Source organism: Triticum aestivum, chromosome 2A, assembly GCF_018294505.1.
Source record: "Triticum aestivum cultivar Chinese Spring chromosome 2A, IWGSC CS RefSeq v2.1, whole genome shotgun sequence".
In the NCBI taxonomy this organism is placed as follows: domain Eukaryota; kingdom Viridiplantae; phylum Streptophyta; class Magnoliopsida; order Poales; family Poaceae; genus Triticum; species Triticum aestivum.
Genome location: NC_057797.1, coordinates 722,332,493 through 722,347,205, shown reverse-complemented (window position 1 = coordinate 722,347,205; position 14,713 = coordinate 722,332,493). Strand labels below are relative to the sequence as shown.

The window sequence follows — 14,713 nt, the reverse complement described above, 5'->3', positions numbered from 1 at the left end:
AAACCACCACATATTCAGTAATTCTTTTGCAGAATACACTCATCGAAGGATTTGGCCGTTTGAGCACTTTTTCGATAGATGTGTCTTGATAGTAAGAACCTGACTTGAAAAAAAAATGTCACATGTGCACGTTGATCAGTTATCTACTCTTCTTATCTCTCTTTCTTCTCACTCCCTCTCTCATAACGCCATTGCCGTCGGCCCGCCACCCTACATCCCTTCTCTTCCTCTCCTCTTCCTCGCTCTATCTCTCTTTCATACAATTAACTCCTCTCCCCTGACCTCCCCGGCCTTTCAGCACCACATCTTGCTACCCACGGCTCCTAACGCATCCCCATCCCTGCCACCGATGACCTGCGCAGTCGCATCACTGCTGCATCCACAGACAACATGTCTGTGGATCGGTGGCCGAAGCTTTCCGATGTTGCTGATGCCAGAGGCAGCGAGGACCGCCTCAGTGTGTTGTACGACATCCTCCTCCTCAAGTGTGTCGGCACGGCCGCAACCATTCAAACTAGAGTCCTCGCCCGACTCTAGCGCGGATCCAGCGATGGAGTTGCCTCTTATTCATTGGGGTCAATTGACCCCAATGAAATTAGCAAATCCTTCACAAACTTAGTACTAATCACTATTCATTTGTAAAGGATGACCCCACTATCATACACATGACCCCATTAAGCCATTTTTCTAGCTTCTTCCATGCGTGGATCGAGGGGGGGAGGCTTTCCCTAGTCACCTTGTGAGTGGGGAAAGAAAAACACCGGTATCATGCACCCTGTGAGATTGACCGGGTGTTTTCATTACTGCATGTGTTTTATAAGTGATACAAACACTTCGCATTTTTTATTGTTGTGGGAAACACCTATGTTTATGATTTACATATATGATTTTATCTTTAAAAAGAACATTATCTATTATTTAACCACAAAACATCGTGTATTATTGATAAGTGTGTTATCAATCCGCCTGTGCCAATCGCGCTCACACAAGCATACAAAAAAAAGGTTTCACACCTACACGCCGACCAAAACTTCGGTCGGTTGCTCACACGTCGTTGGATACACCCATATCCTGCGGTGCCTGCCCATACTAGCGATTTTGTATCGGGGAGCACGTTGCCAGTGGCCCCACGCACTTTCATCATATCCGCTCAGCGGCTGTTGCCATCCACTTTTTTTCTCCTTTCTTTCCCAAAGTGCCATCTCTTCTTCCCCAACAGCCATGCAGCCCACAACAAACGTCATGGATTTTGGAAGCTGCAAACAATGCCCATGGAGGGGAATGCAGCCATAAACGGCGAGCTTGGTGGCCGCGGACGGCAAGGACGGGGTGGGGCTTTCTTTTTGAGCACCCCGTATCAGTGGTTTTGCTACATGCTAGAACTAGCATCAAAAAATACTACAACCGACTCCTCACACTGCTAGAACCGGTGCTGCATTTTGCTTAACGGCATCATGGTGTTTTGCTACAATCGAAGACGGCATATGCTACATCCAGTGTTGTGTTCTGCTACCACCAGCCTCCCACACTGCTACAACAGACGTTTCATTTTGCTTGCATCGTGCGACAACATCGAGATTTTTGCTACAACTAGCGTCGCATGCTGCTATATCCAGTGTCGTATTTTGCTACAACCGGTAGCACGGCAAGCTACAGCTGCAGTGCAGCGAGATGTGATGGCTCAGCAGCAAGGAATTTTTGGCTGGATCCAAGGGTCAAATTTGCTGGAACCAGCGAGCCGAATTGTTGCAACGGTGAGTGGCGTCGAACAATGACAACTTTATTTTGCTGCAACCGTAGTAAGCATTTTCTATGACCGTCAAGAGGTTTTGCTACGACCAACACCGAGGGAGGTACATTGCGAGCTTTCCATGGGTGCCGCGGCGGGCGGCCGCCACCACCGAAGCTGCGCCGCGTCATTAACCGGAGTTGTGACAGTTGCCGTTTGCTTTTACTCCAACATGTGGGCGCACAGTATTGCATGCGCGAAGCCGACGAGAAAGGCTTGGGAGGCAGCGACCGGCATTGTAGACGGCGAACCAGTGGCGTGTGAGGCGGTGCTTCAAGGTTGGTCATTCACTCGTTCATGGCGATTGCCGGTGGCGCCATTGCTCCTTTTCCTACTGGCTTCACAGATTTGGTTTTAGGAGAGAAAAGGACATGAGAAGCCCCAATCCAACGACAATACGTGCTTGATTGGAACAGTTGGGGCGCGACTTGCCCAACTATTGGGCCGGCACTCCGGCACCTAGCATTGACTACTCTTTTTTTTAACAGAACGTACTGGAGAATGACGTGCCGGATCTTAGCCCCATCAGCAGGCCCAACAGTAGCATCTCAGAGCCCATCCTTATAGTTCGTGGCCAAGTCGATCGGTGGTTTCCAAATCACCCGGAAAAAAAAAGATCGGACCTTTCCAAAAAAAAATACGGAGGAATTACTGGAGGGCAACAAGAAAGAACCTAGATCCATCGATCTGTTTAATTAGTTATTAGTCTTTGGGATCTATAGATCGAAGTCCTCCTCGCCCTTGCGTACTGCAAACGCTCTCCAGCAATCACCACAGCTGCTTCCGCCACCGGCTCCGGTGGCTCGTGGCATGTCTCTCCCGGCGTCCATGCCCGCTGATTTGGTTCAGCTGGTCGGCCAGCGGGTGCTGGCCGGAGACCTGCTCGACTACGTCTGCTTCCGCGCCGTGTGCGCGCACTGGCGATCCAGCACCATCTGCCCACGGGGACGTGGCATCACCGACTCGCGCTTCCATCCGCGTCGATGGATGATGCTGCCCGACGGCCATGGACTCCACCTCAGAGATGGCAGGAAGCGTTTCCTCAACCTCGACACCGGAGTATTTGTCCGCACTCGAGTTCCTCTTCTCGAGGACCATGTCATCCTCTGTCCGGTCGAAGGTCTTCTCCTTCTGCACCGGCAATACTGGCAATACGGTGACCAACACAACAGTATCTGCCTCCTTCACCCCTTCACGGGGGACGTTGCAAGGTTCCCACCTATCACGTATCACACAATAACCTTGGGATCGAATCCAAGTGGCATGCATTATTATTTGTTGCCTGGCAGCGCGACTGCCTCCTTGAGCATTAGTGCCAAGGGAGTCGCCATGATGATGATGGTGCTTTCACGTACGCGTCGCGTACTCTTCGCTACCACCAAGGACAAGCAATGGAGTTTCTCATCTTGGAGTTTCTCCACAGATGAGACCAACATATCGTCCCTATATGAGTCCATCATCTCATCCCAGGGAAAACTTTACATGGTGCGGAAGTTCATATCTACCGGTGAAGTACAGATTCTTCGGATCGACCCACCTCGTGAGGAGATGTCGGGGTTCAGCTCGTCTTGGTTTCCGTCATTGAAGATTATCCCGGTATGCGCGAGTCTGATCTGCAACCCTTTCGGATTAGTAGAACATGACTCGGAGATCCTGCTGGTCGCTTTCATGGGAGTCTATAGAATAGCGGATCTTATCCTAGGAAGAATTATCCCGCTAACAAGCATTGGGGACAATGCTCTCCTGATGGGTTTCGAAAGGAGTCGATGTGCCATCGGATGGAGTCTGAGTGTCAGTATCAAGGCAATGCCTACCATTACGGGTGACACCATCATACGAAGTCATCCTCTAAGTGACAGAACTCTTGGACAATATCACCTCAACAGAAGCAGTTGGTCACCAAGAGCGGAGCGATGCCTCAAATATGATGGTAATATGTCCTGTACTTGTAGCACTATTCACCTCATAAACCATATGTATGGTGTATGCCATTGTGCTGTTAACCGGTGAGCTGGGTTTTTTCACTCTATTTTTCTTTTTGTTGCTTACCAGGCGTCCACTCCTAATTTACTTTAGTATTTTTATTAACCGTAAAAAATATTGCAACTTATATGTACATATCCATGCAGGGACTTAGGCCAAATGGGTAGAAAGCGCCGGACCGTGGAAGATTATGTTCTCACAAGATGAGTTTGGTGCTTACTTGCTTTCTTTTCATCTGAAAGATGCTTCACTTCATTCGGCAATTATATGCATATATGGCCAGCCTTTGTGTGCATGTAAGATGTAGGAAGGAATTTATTGATCTTGATTATTATTATATCATACGCATATGAGATGAATGAACCGATTACCCCTGGTCCCTATGTATTGTTGCCATTCATAAGCTGCCGAGGGTGTGATGAAATGCATCTTTATAAAGTTTTTTCTGGAGTTTATTTTCTTTTTTCATGTGGTGAAGATTGGTGAGTTTCTCGCCCTTAGGGAAACGCGAGCAGGGGATTTGAGAATTTGCTACATGTGTGTTGCTCTTTGAGGATTTGGCCCCGCTTTGCCTGACATCAATTAGTTGCCATCTTTCCCGGATTCTTGATGATTTGCCCTGTTGTTGCTGCCAATACGGACCTACAACAAAATGTCCAACATGCCCCTGGTGAGGCCTAGTGTCGTTCTTGTTCCCTTGTCCTCACCTCGCCCAAAAATCGGCATGGTGGCGGACATAAGCTACACGGCAGCACAGCCGGCTCCACTTGTTCGTATTTGTCCCGTGACCCAGCCACAATGCGTATGCGACCACTGGACATCTTTGAACTGAGCTAGACACGCATGAACTCCCCGATGTCCACGGATGCACGATGTCTGGTGCTCACCTCCAGGATGGCCACCTCCAAGCATGGCGGGAGGAGGGAGGAGAATTTGCTAGCAGCGTATTGGTGGAGGACAACGGATGCGTGTGCCCAGCGAGCTACTGGTTGAGGTCGTGACCTCGGCATTTCTTTCAGGTCATCAACATCGTACTGCTTGTTCTAGACCTGCCAGTGAAGGTCCTCGAGCGGGGTCTCGTATGGTCGACGTGGAGGGGTTGGGCCCATGATGCGACTGGAGGCGGTCGTGGAGGAGCGCAAGGTGGAAGAGCACGGCAACGACCCACGTCCGTGTAGGAGATACGCGGAGGCAGCAGCACAGCAAAACGACGGTCGAGAGGAGGCACGAATCGAGCAGCTTCTGATGTGGACATAGCTATCATAAAAACGTCTAAAAATATTACAGGACAAATTAATAACCAGGTACAATCGCTTATTTGTACATATGATTTAACTGACGAGAATATGATACTACACTTATATTTAGATTTATTTATACTCGGGAATAAAGGAATCAGAAAAATAATTAAAGAAAAGCAGCAATCCTTGCATGCATGGACTCCACCACCGAACCATCCATCTCATCCATCATGCATGAGGAGCAAAAAGCCAACGTCACAAGAGTCACACAATTTTTTGTGGTTGAAGGAACCGTACCCAGCGGCCGCCGCCGGCGCTGGTCCGTCTCATCTCCGGTGGCCTTAGGGTCATGAAGGCGGAGTGGATCTCGGCCCTTGCCGGTGGGAGGGCTCCGTTTTTATATCTTTTTTCGAGCTTTGTTAGGGTTTGTGTCCTGCTCAGGAAGGCGAGATGTCGGCGGTTCCCTGAAGATGGAATAAAGGTCTCCCCATCTAGTCCCCGTTTCGGTGATGCGTGTAGCATCATCGGTGGGCGTGTGGAGGTGTGTCTCTGGCGGATCTGTCTTTGGTGGATTTGCTCGGATATGTTCGTCGTTCATTTTCGTTCGTGTGTCTTCAGGTTGAATCCTCTTAATCTATCCTCTTCATCCGCGGCGGTTGCTGTTATGGTGCATTGGTTCTATGAGATTTTAGCACGACGACTTTCCGACTGTCTACTACAACAAAGTTTGCTCGGCTCCGGTGAGGGAATGGCGATGACAGCAGCGTGCCTTCGCTCGCTTGTTTATAGTCGTCGCTAGGTGGTCTACGGATCTGGATGTAATTTTTATTATTTCTAGTATTCGTTGTACTATCATGATTGAAAATGAATAAATTAAAAAAAATTCTGTGAAAAAAAGAGTCAGACAATTTTGTTTTGGCTAAATTAACAAGAGGCCAAAGACTTGCACCACGATAGGTCAAACAAAGCTACCGCAACCGCCGTACAGCGTCAGGTCTTCGTACGGCCCAGCCTCCTGTGGTACAACGGACAGACTCGCTGCACGTTCACCTTTAATAAATATATAATAAATAGTCAGTCTAGGTTAGGGTTTAGACTTGGATTTTATTTAGAGAAGTTTAACTATTGCTATTTTTATTTATCTTTGCTTATAGCGGCTAGTGCGACTGTTAAGATATTCTATCGGAACCCCATCTTGTAAGATTATTCCATCTAGCATATTCGCAATTTCAGATTGTTTGGCTATTATTTTACTGCATGTTCTTCGATTTGCTTGCAGGAAAAATCCTTCGTGAATAGATCGATCGCGCCGTTGGCTCGGTCAATAAAGCCGTGGAGTTGGTTCAGCAATTGCATTGGATATCAGTCGTGTACGGTTCTTCCTGTACGGTTGGTAGCCGGATCGTGAGGGTCAAGTCCCACAAAAACCGTAGTTATCCTCTCTCATCGAAAGATCGGGTCCCCAATTCACATCTGCTGGACAGCATGAGGAGAGGAGTAGCACAACTAGTAGGATCACAATAAGGCATCCCAACGGCAAGACACGACTGCAAGTCATGGCGAGCAATGGGGTACGCACTAACAGACAAGGTAAACGGGAACAGCTGAACGCGAGCTGCCTAATTTGGGCTAAGGGCTAGTTTGGTCAAAGATTTTATCGTGTAATTCTAAACTATGCATAAGGGGCAAATCGTCAAGAATCTGAAAAAGTTGTGCCAAATAATTGATGAGAAAGAAAACAGGGGCAAATTCTCAAAGTGCAAAGAAACCTGTGGCAAATTCTCAAATTCCCCGATGCGAGCAGGTGCATGGGGTGCCTAACTCCATCATCGGAAGTACTGTGCAGCCGATACTGACTGGCCGATCAATGGACGATGCTCCATCCAGCGGATGTGCTTCATTTTATCACATGCATGTATGGTCAGATCAATAGGATCGTCTATGAATCGGCTGTGCACTATCGTGTGTGTAGCAGCGCTCCTCCATCATTTGGTCGTCGGAGCCTGACGGGGCGTTGTGGATCTGGTGCTCCCGTGCTCGGCCTATATATATGCCGCTTTTTGATTGGCTTCTGGCCTGTGATCGCCTTGGCTTTGATGCTCCTGTGCTCCGCCTATATATGTGCCGCTTTTTTTTGCTTGGCTTTTGGCCCGCAACCGTTGCTCGATAGCTAACTGTCCGCGTCAGCATGGAATTCCTCACCCGACCGTTTGCCTGTTGTGTGATCAGCACTAGGAGACCTTGCAGGTGTGGTGATTCATCGGGTATGGGCCGCAGTGTTGCTCAGGTGGGGCAAGATGGAGTGCATGACAGCGGCGGATTTGGATCTTGTAGCTTGGTGGACTTCCAAGTGCGTCCCGAACTCAGCGTCTCTTTTCAGCCGGGTGAATCAAAAGTTTCCTACTAAACATTTTTTTTGAGCATTCCTACTAAACATTTAGTCTCTTTCTCCGCATACATTGTCGTCGTTTATCACATTTACTCCTTCCCCGCAACAACAAAAATCATCTATATTTACAGTTATGATTCATATGTATCGCTGGCCAGCAACATCTTTTGCTTTGTTTTGAGAAACGCCCCTTCGTTTTGCGCCGGCGGCTTTTGGCACCCTACATCTCCCTCCACCAAAATGCTGCACATGCAGAGTCGGGAGACAACATTTTAATTAAATGCTGCCAGGAGCAATGAGAAAGGCACTCGAATCATGGCATGTTCTGGATATCCCCTCGTGCATGTCATGTTCGGTTCAAATATACCGGTACTATGTAATGTATTCCCTCTGTTCATAAATTGAACTACAAAAACGTCAACAGAGGTTAGTAAATTTTTAGGCCAGTTCTATTAGCGGGATTCAGAGGACTCATCGAGCAAAAACGTTCAAGAATTCGTTGGCTAAATCCTCCAACGAGAAGAAACTATTGGCTCCATTCTTTCCCCGGAAAAAAAAACGGCCTTGCTGTAAACTGCATATCATATGTAAACATATCAGACACAATATCCTCGAGACAGTCAAAATTTCCAGGCACCAATTGCAAAGAAGAAAACACGAGCCCTCCTTATTTCCAGGCTTTCCTTCCCCTGAACTGCTTTCCTGAGTGCTTCGCTTTGGTCTTCTTCTCCTGCCGAGAACGCGCTGCCTTTGCTCTCTTTGCCGCCAGAGGCATCCTCTTCTGGTGCTGTTTCTGCTTATTGCTCGAGCCACCTGTCTAACACACACCAAAAAGAAAGTGATCAGACAAGGAACGGAAGATCACAAAATCCCCAGAAGAGAAAGCTAAGACATGATAGCGTATCTGGAATGGCACAAGATCACATTTTCACAAGGGGTAAAACAAGGGAATAAGGTTCTCAGGTTACCTTTTTCTGTTTAATAGCTGCTCTTGCTTGGTATTTTCCTCTATCCTCCCTTCCAGCTTTCACCATCTCTAATCTCTCTTCCTTGGTCATCTTTCGTTTGACGTGAGCCTGCATAAATAGTTTATATAGGTCAAGCGTATGTGCTTTTGCGCGTGCGGTCGGTGGGGAAGAATAGTTTATATAGATAAAATGTATGTGATTTTTGTGTGCGGGGAGCGAGAGGATACCGCAAGCTCCGATGGATCAACGCGCTTCAAGCTAAGCTCATCAGTAGAAGGAAGTTTGAAGGTCACTGATCTTGTGTCACCCTTGCTGAGCCCATGTTGAACCAAAGCCAACTTTGCTGCTTTCTTTGCCTGAAACTCATACACTTTCAGTAAAATGTTTGCTTAACAGTAATTTTAGTTTTGAACAAGAGTAGGTACTCTAAGCGTGAAACACAATGAATGAATGTATAACAGAAGTAGAGAAGCTATGCGAAATTCACATACCTTGAGCTCTTTTATGCGCTTAAAATCTTCGTCGCCAAAAATTCTGCCAGCTTCATCGGTTGAGGCTTCAGCCTTCTTAGCTCCTGCTAACTTCTTCAGAGCTCGAAGGCTTGCATCTGCAGCATCAAGTTGTCCAATATAATCACTTAACTTTCTCTTCTGCACCTTGGAACCGCTGCCCTTTGATTTATCCTCCTCATCACTGTCTTCAACCTCCTGGTCCGAGTCTTCATTCTCTGAATCGTCATTGAGCTCCTCATCTTCATCCTCATCAGACGCATCAGTATCACCATCCACGTCAGAGTCGTCATCTAGTTCATCCATATCGTCATCACTATCATCCTCGTCTAGTTCCTCTGCATCATCTTGTTCCCCAGATACTTCATCTTCATGATCTTCACTGGCATCAAGCTTGTTTGATAAACTCTCCAAACTTTGTTGGGTACCACTCGCAGATGGCAACACTTCCTCGTCATCAGAATCAAAAGCATCAGACTCGTCGTCTGAACCCCCTTCTGGTGACATCTCTTCATCTAGCAACTCAGCTCCAGGCACATCACTAGCAATAGTGGTTTCTCCAAATGCTTTTGGCCGAGCAGTTGGATCAATAGGACGACCACGGTCTTTCTTGACTAACAATGAAGGACAGATCTGAATTCAGAACAAAAGTAGGTTTAGCTGAGTGAAGCAGAACTGTAGATGCCAAAACAGACACAGAATCTGCAAGAAAATATCTGACCTCCCTGAATAATGTGATAAGTGAGCGAGCGGCAATAGAAACAGCTTTCTCGTGGGACTTCTTATATAAAACAAGGTCTTGGAGTAGATCCTCATTCATCATCTGCAGATTTATAGAAAGAATCAAGGAAACTTAGGTGAGTAAACGAACCAAGATTATCTTCCTGTGCATTCTAGAATCCATAGAGCACTAGGACACAAGGTAAGCAAGACTGCATGTGTATTTTACATGCATAAAAAGAACAGCATCAATGAAACTTCCCAAACATAAGATCGACAATAATGGTAGAATAGTACAAAACAAAATAAACTAAGCATGGCCAAGTATAGCCAAATTTATGCATCTTCATTTAGTTATGCTTAAAACTTGTAGTTACACAACTATCACAATCTTTTCAGTCTACCATCCACGAGTCTACAAACAAAATTTATGATTTAACTACCACAATGGTATAATCATATGTGTTCCCAAGGGTACAAGGTGGAAAACATATGCAACATGACCAGCATAATGATTCTAGGTCATGATTTAAGGTAGCACTGCAAACCATGTAAATGCACTAATTGAGATGTCAGAGAAGAGCAAGTTAAGTACCAATGGAATTCGCATGCAGATCTCTCTCACAACATTCAGGCCAACAGCAATAGCCTAAAAGGAGTGAGTTAGTTACACATATGCTCATGTTAGTCAGGAAAACACACAGTACAAAAGATGAATAAGCGAGTCATGCAAACCTCCGGACGGGAACGATCATGCACAAATTGATTTACTATCTGCTTGAACAGCGGTTCAACAGCATCAGGAGGCACCTGCAATCGAAACAAATTAATTTTGTTGTGTTTCAAATATATCCAGAGAAGCAACAGCATTGGCTACAAATACAGAGGAAAAGTGCAGTGTCTAGTCTAACCATCTCATGGCAAGCCTGTACTGCTGCAGCAAGTAGAGTGGTCACATCACGTTGATGAGGCTGCATTGCATAAGGGTGAAAAATATTATGACCATATCAGCATAGAATAAAACTAGCAATTTTTCAAAGGCTGATGCAAGCTAGGCATACTCTCAGTTAAGTAACATACTTGAACATATCTCTGAAGATATGGATAGAAGTTCAACAAAACCAAGTGATGCAGCCCAATAGTCCTTGCTATCACCTTCAACATCATCATCCTTACCTGCACATGCAATGGTTTTCCTTTATACTGTATGGTTCGTGTTTACTAAAAAAAGTGGCAGAAACCTACGCTACAGAAGAGCATGCAATCGCATACTAAATGTGGAAAAGGTTGATATGATAGCAAGCATATCAAGTCAGAACAAGCCGAATAATCAGAAGAACAGGATTTAACGATCTTAACCATTGGACGAAAACTAGCTCACACCAACCATCTAAAGCAACCTTTTTTGGTTTTATTTTCAGAGAACACTTCTAATAATTATTACCCATGTAGATTACCCTTTAACCGCCTAGTGAGCTGACCAACCGGTCTTGCTGTACACAATTTAATAATTGAGATTTAAGTCCGTATTCTCCTACTTTGAGACTTGTTCTTACTCATGTCATAATACAAGTAATGTTAGAATCTGCGTCAGCGAACTTTCAAAGATTGACCATCAACATAAGAAATTACAGACATCTATGACACCAAATTGATATAATACGTTCATCATGAAATATGAGTGAACATATTTGCATAGTAGAGAATGGTCACTGTGTAACTGAGTAAACCGTGTCAACATACAAAAGAACAGTACAGCAGCATGAATGAATATTAGATATAGGAATAATAAGACAAACCTCGAATCGTTCATTGCATTTCTGTAGCCGAGAGAAGAGTTTCTCTGCAAAACCCTGTAAGAGCCCCAAAAGGAGTTTCAGCATAATAGAAGATTATCTCATCAACAGCAAGAAGTGGATGTGGCATCTCATTTTATTGTGACAATGACAACAGCTTGAAAATTTATGATGTTACTCTACCTGGGGATCCTTTAAATACGTAAGGGGTGAATAGTAATTGGAGCCAGTCTCCTCATTGGATTTACGTTGTTGCCTTTTCATACTACGAACTACACGCTCCAATTTAGCTTTCTTCTTTTTCTTACTAGCAGAGGTACCCTTGTGATTTGCCTGTGGAAAAAAATCAAGAAAAGACACAATGCATCAGAAGAGACAAATGAAACCATAAGATCTAAAATACTATCAATACAGCGCCAATATGCAGAAACATCCAAATCACCTTGTAAACATCCTCTTTACTAAGTATAATATTTGGGTTTTGAATCGCTTCATCGTCACTGCTGGCATCACTATCATCCTCTTGCTCAACATTTTCATACCCAATGAGCAATGAAATAGCAGCTGTCATAAGCCTGCATGTAGAATACACTTGTTTAGATGGGAAGCAACCAACAGCAGACACCTACATTTCCTTACAAAAATGCACCTCGAAGAAGGATGGAAACAAGCATCGCATATAGCATTTGCTGTGCGGTCATCAAACCAGACCCTTCGACGGTGAAGATCACATAGGATAGTAAAAGCCCTCTTTGCTCTCGACTCTTCCTCGCCCTGAGAAACAGGACATAATCAGATAAGGTGGGAAACGGTCTCAAGTGTATGCTTACCAGCTACAATGTTAAGCGCAATAATTCTTATCAAACCAAGTGTAAGATGTTGCAAACCTGTACTAATTTAAAAAGGATGCCTTGCAGTTTGCGATTCTTGGCTTCATTCTTGTGCTTCTGATTCATCCTTCTGATGCTGTGTACAATATGTGAAAATGCAAGCTTTTTTACTGCTCGATCTCCAATGACTTGAAGCTCCATAAATAACTCCATGGTGTCTTCCAGATCAACAATCTAAACATTTAATTAACAAAAGATTACAATGATATAAGGTTGCAAAACTGAACTCTACAAGGCAAAGAAAAAAAGCTCTTCATTCGGTAATAATCCACTCTCTAGTCCTCCGTTACCAAATAAAAAACACATCTAGAAACTCCACTGCGACCCAGAGGCCCTTAAATTTTAAAGATGACAGCCAGACAATCACGGACTCGCCGTCCGGTTACACTTCCTAATGGGGCTGATAGACCATTAAATTTAGAAGGAAGAAAACTAAGACCATATACTCTGGGAACAGTGCTGATTACAGTTCAGGTCAAAGTTCAAAACTTTCCGTTGAGATGATTTATCCTAGGCTTCAGCCATTGCATTATCATTGTATCAGTATGAATGAATTCCTGGACGATGATTTATCGTAGTACCCTAGGTTTCGACTTTCAAATTCCCTTTAGTATGTTTGAATTGGCTGATCTATGGTGTATTGACAATAATATGGGGTTAATATAGCCTGTGCTGCTGTTATCTGGACTTATGGACAATGCGAAATGATATTTGTTTCCAGGGTACAGTGTGGACAAGTATCCAAAATCTGTTGGGGCGTGTGAGTGCCATGATACATCAATGGAAAATCCTGTGCATGGACGATCAATCGGTGATACTGCAGAGATGTCTCTTACTCCTCGATCGGGCAAGAAGATAACTCCTGAGGATTGCCTGGAGATGAAGAATCTGGTGGGCGAGAAGAAAGTGCGGAGGCATTGGTTTGAGAGTCCATTCCAGCTGAATGCTGATGTAAAAATGCTGTAATAAGTTTAGCCTAACTTAACTTTTCCTTCCTGCTCTGCTGTGAACTTTTTTGCTCCCTCCTTTCACAGCCTGATGGGGCGCATGTGTGGGGGTTGCGGTTTCTCTGGCTCAGTAACTTTGGCTTGATGAGCCCGAGTGCTGCGAACAGTGTAGTTTTTGGCTTCGTTGCCCCGTTTTAATGAAAATTAGGCGGGGGGAAACCCCTTTTGTTCAACAAAAATAAATGAATTCCTGGACAATGCAACGCCCATCAGCCTAATTTGCTGCTATCCTAATGTAACCAACAGGCACAAATCTTCTGTGTGGTTATAAGAAGCAAAACCTAGTAAATCCGACACAACAAAACTGAAACAGAACATTTTCCCAATGTACTAGCAGAAAAATCATCTCAACTAAACCTTGACCACGACAAACAGACCCCGTGTCAATGAATTTGAACAATAATTCGTACCAATAGCTCAGTATCCCATCTAGCCCACCAATTTACCAGATAAATTTCTATCTGAAGGCAGGTAATGAGTTGAACAGGAGCTCACCTTCCGATTGACCAGCAGTATGAGCGCCTGCACGAGGTGCACCCGGAGGCCGGACGGCAGCGCGCGGGCGTTGGTGTCGAGCAGGCCCCCGATCTGGTCGGGCAGGTCGGCGAGGTCGTTGGGGTAGAAGGGCGCGACGTGGGCGAGGAAGAGCGCGAGGTCGCCGAGCTCCTTGGCCGTCTCCCCGCCGCCGCCGCCGCCCGAGGAGGACGAGGACAGCGCGGACTGCTGGCGGAAGAGGAACACCGAGGACTCGAAGTGGCGCTGCAGCTGGCGGAGCTCCGTCTCGTACCCCTCCGGGTCGCGCTTCATCTTGGCCTGCAGCGCCGGGAGGCTGTGCCGCTCGCCCGCGCCGCCCGTGGCGGACGCGGAGGCCGCCTCCGGCGTGTAGGCGGGGGCGTGCTGGCGCATCGCCGCGGGAGGGGGGAAGAGTTCGGGCTGCGCCGCCGGGGATGTTCGCTCTAAAACCCTAGTAGGACGGTCGGGGTGCCAAAATTTTGCCTCTTTTTTGTCTGTGGGATAAATAGTTTAGGGGCCGGTGGTGGTCGGAGACGCGGGAATGCGGGCCGCCGTCGCCGAGTTTCAGTTCGGGGGTATCGCGGGGTGGCCGGCGTGCGGCGGCTACTAGGGTTAGCTGGCCGGTTGCAGGCCGTGCGGGAGTTGTGAGAGGGAGGGGGATGAGGCGGTAGTTGGGCTTGGGCCTTCGGGTATGCTGGGCCGTGCCAAGGTTTTTTTTGCAGGAGGGCCATGTCTAAGTAAGGCTTCTTTTATATCCCTCAAAAAAAAGTAAGGCTTCTTTTATATCCCTCAAAAAAAGAGGAAGGCTTCTTTTGATTGAATGAAGGAATCAAAAACATTGGGATGTGAAAATTGTTTCAACAAAAAACATTGGGATATGAAAAGGCAGATGCTATGCGTCGGCCGGG

General features: G+C 46.1%; 1 protein-coding gene across 1 annotated transcript; it reads right to left on the bottom strand.

The window, feature by feature from the left end:
* Positions 1–7,889: 7,889 nt before the first annotated feature.
* On the bottom strand, positions 7,890–14,420 carry LOC123190563 (protein SDA1 homolog). The gene is made up of 15 exons (XM_044603233.1): positions 13,788–14,420; positions 12,283–12,459; positions 12,045–12,169; positions 11,838–11,970; positions 11,579–11,728; positions 11,399–11,452; positions 10,680–10,775; positions 10,511–10,570; positions 10,335–10,409; positions 10,195–10,248; positions 9,601–9,702; positions 8,862–9,512; positions 8,598–8,726; positions 8,371–8,478; positions 7,890–8,219 (listed from the first exon to the last, which is right to left on the bottom strand). Exons 1-15 carry the CDS (start codon positions 14,196–14,198, stop codon positions 8,070–8,072), a joined length of 2,475 nt encoding a protein of 824 aa, XP_044459168.1. The 5' UTR covers positions 14,199–14,420; the 3' UTR covers positions 7,890–8,069.
* Positions 14,421–14,713: the final 293 nt, after the last annotated feature.

What these genes read in the sequence shown, in the direction of transcription:
- LOC123190563 (XM_044603233.1), bottom strand. Translation starts at nt 14,198, where the DNA reads ATGCGCCAGCACGCCCCCGCCTACACGCCGGAGGCGGCCTCCGCGTCC. An exon ending in TGTTTCCATCCTTCTTCGAG is followed by an intron (nt 11,971 to 12,044) that starts GTGCATTTTTGT and finishes TTCTACATGCAG; the next exon opens with GCTTATGACAGCTGCTATTT. An exon ending in CGTATTTAAAGGATCCCCAG is followed by an intron (nt 11,453 to 11,578) that starts GTAGAGTAACAT and finishes GGGCTCTTACAG; the next exon opens with GGTTTTGCAGAGAAACTCTT.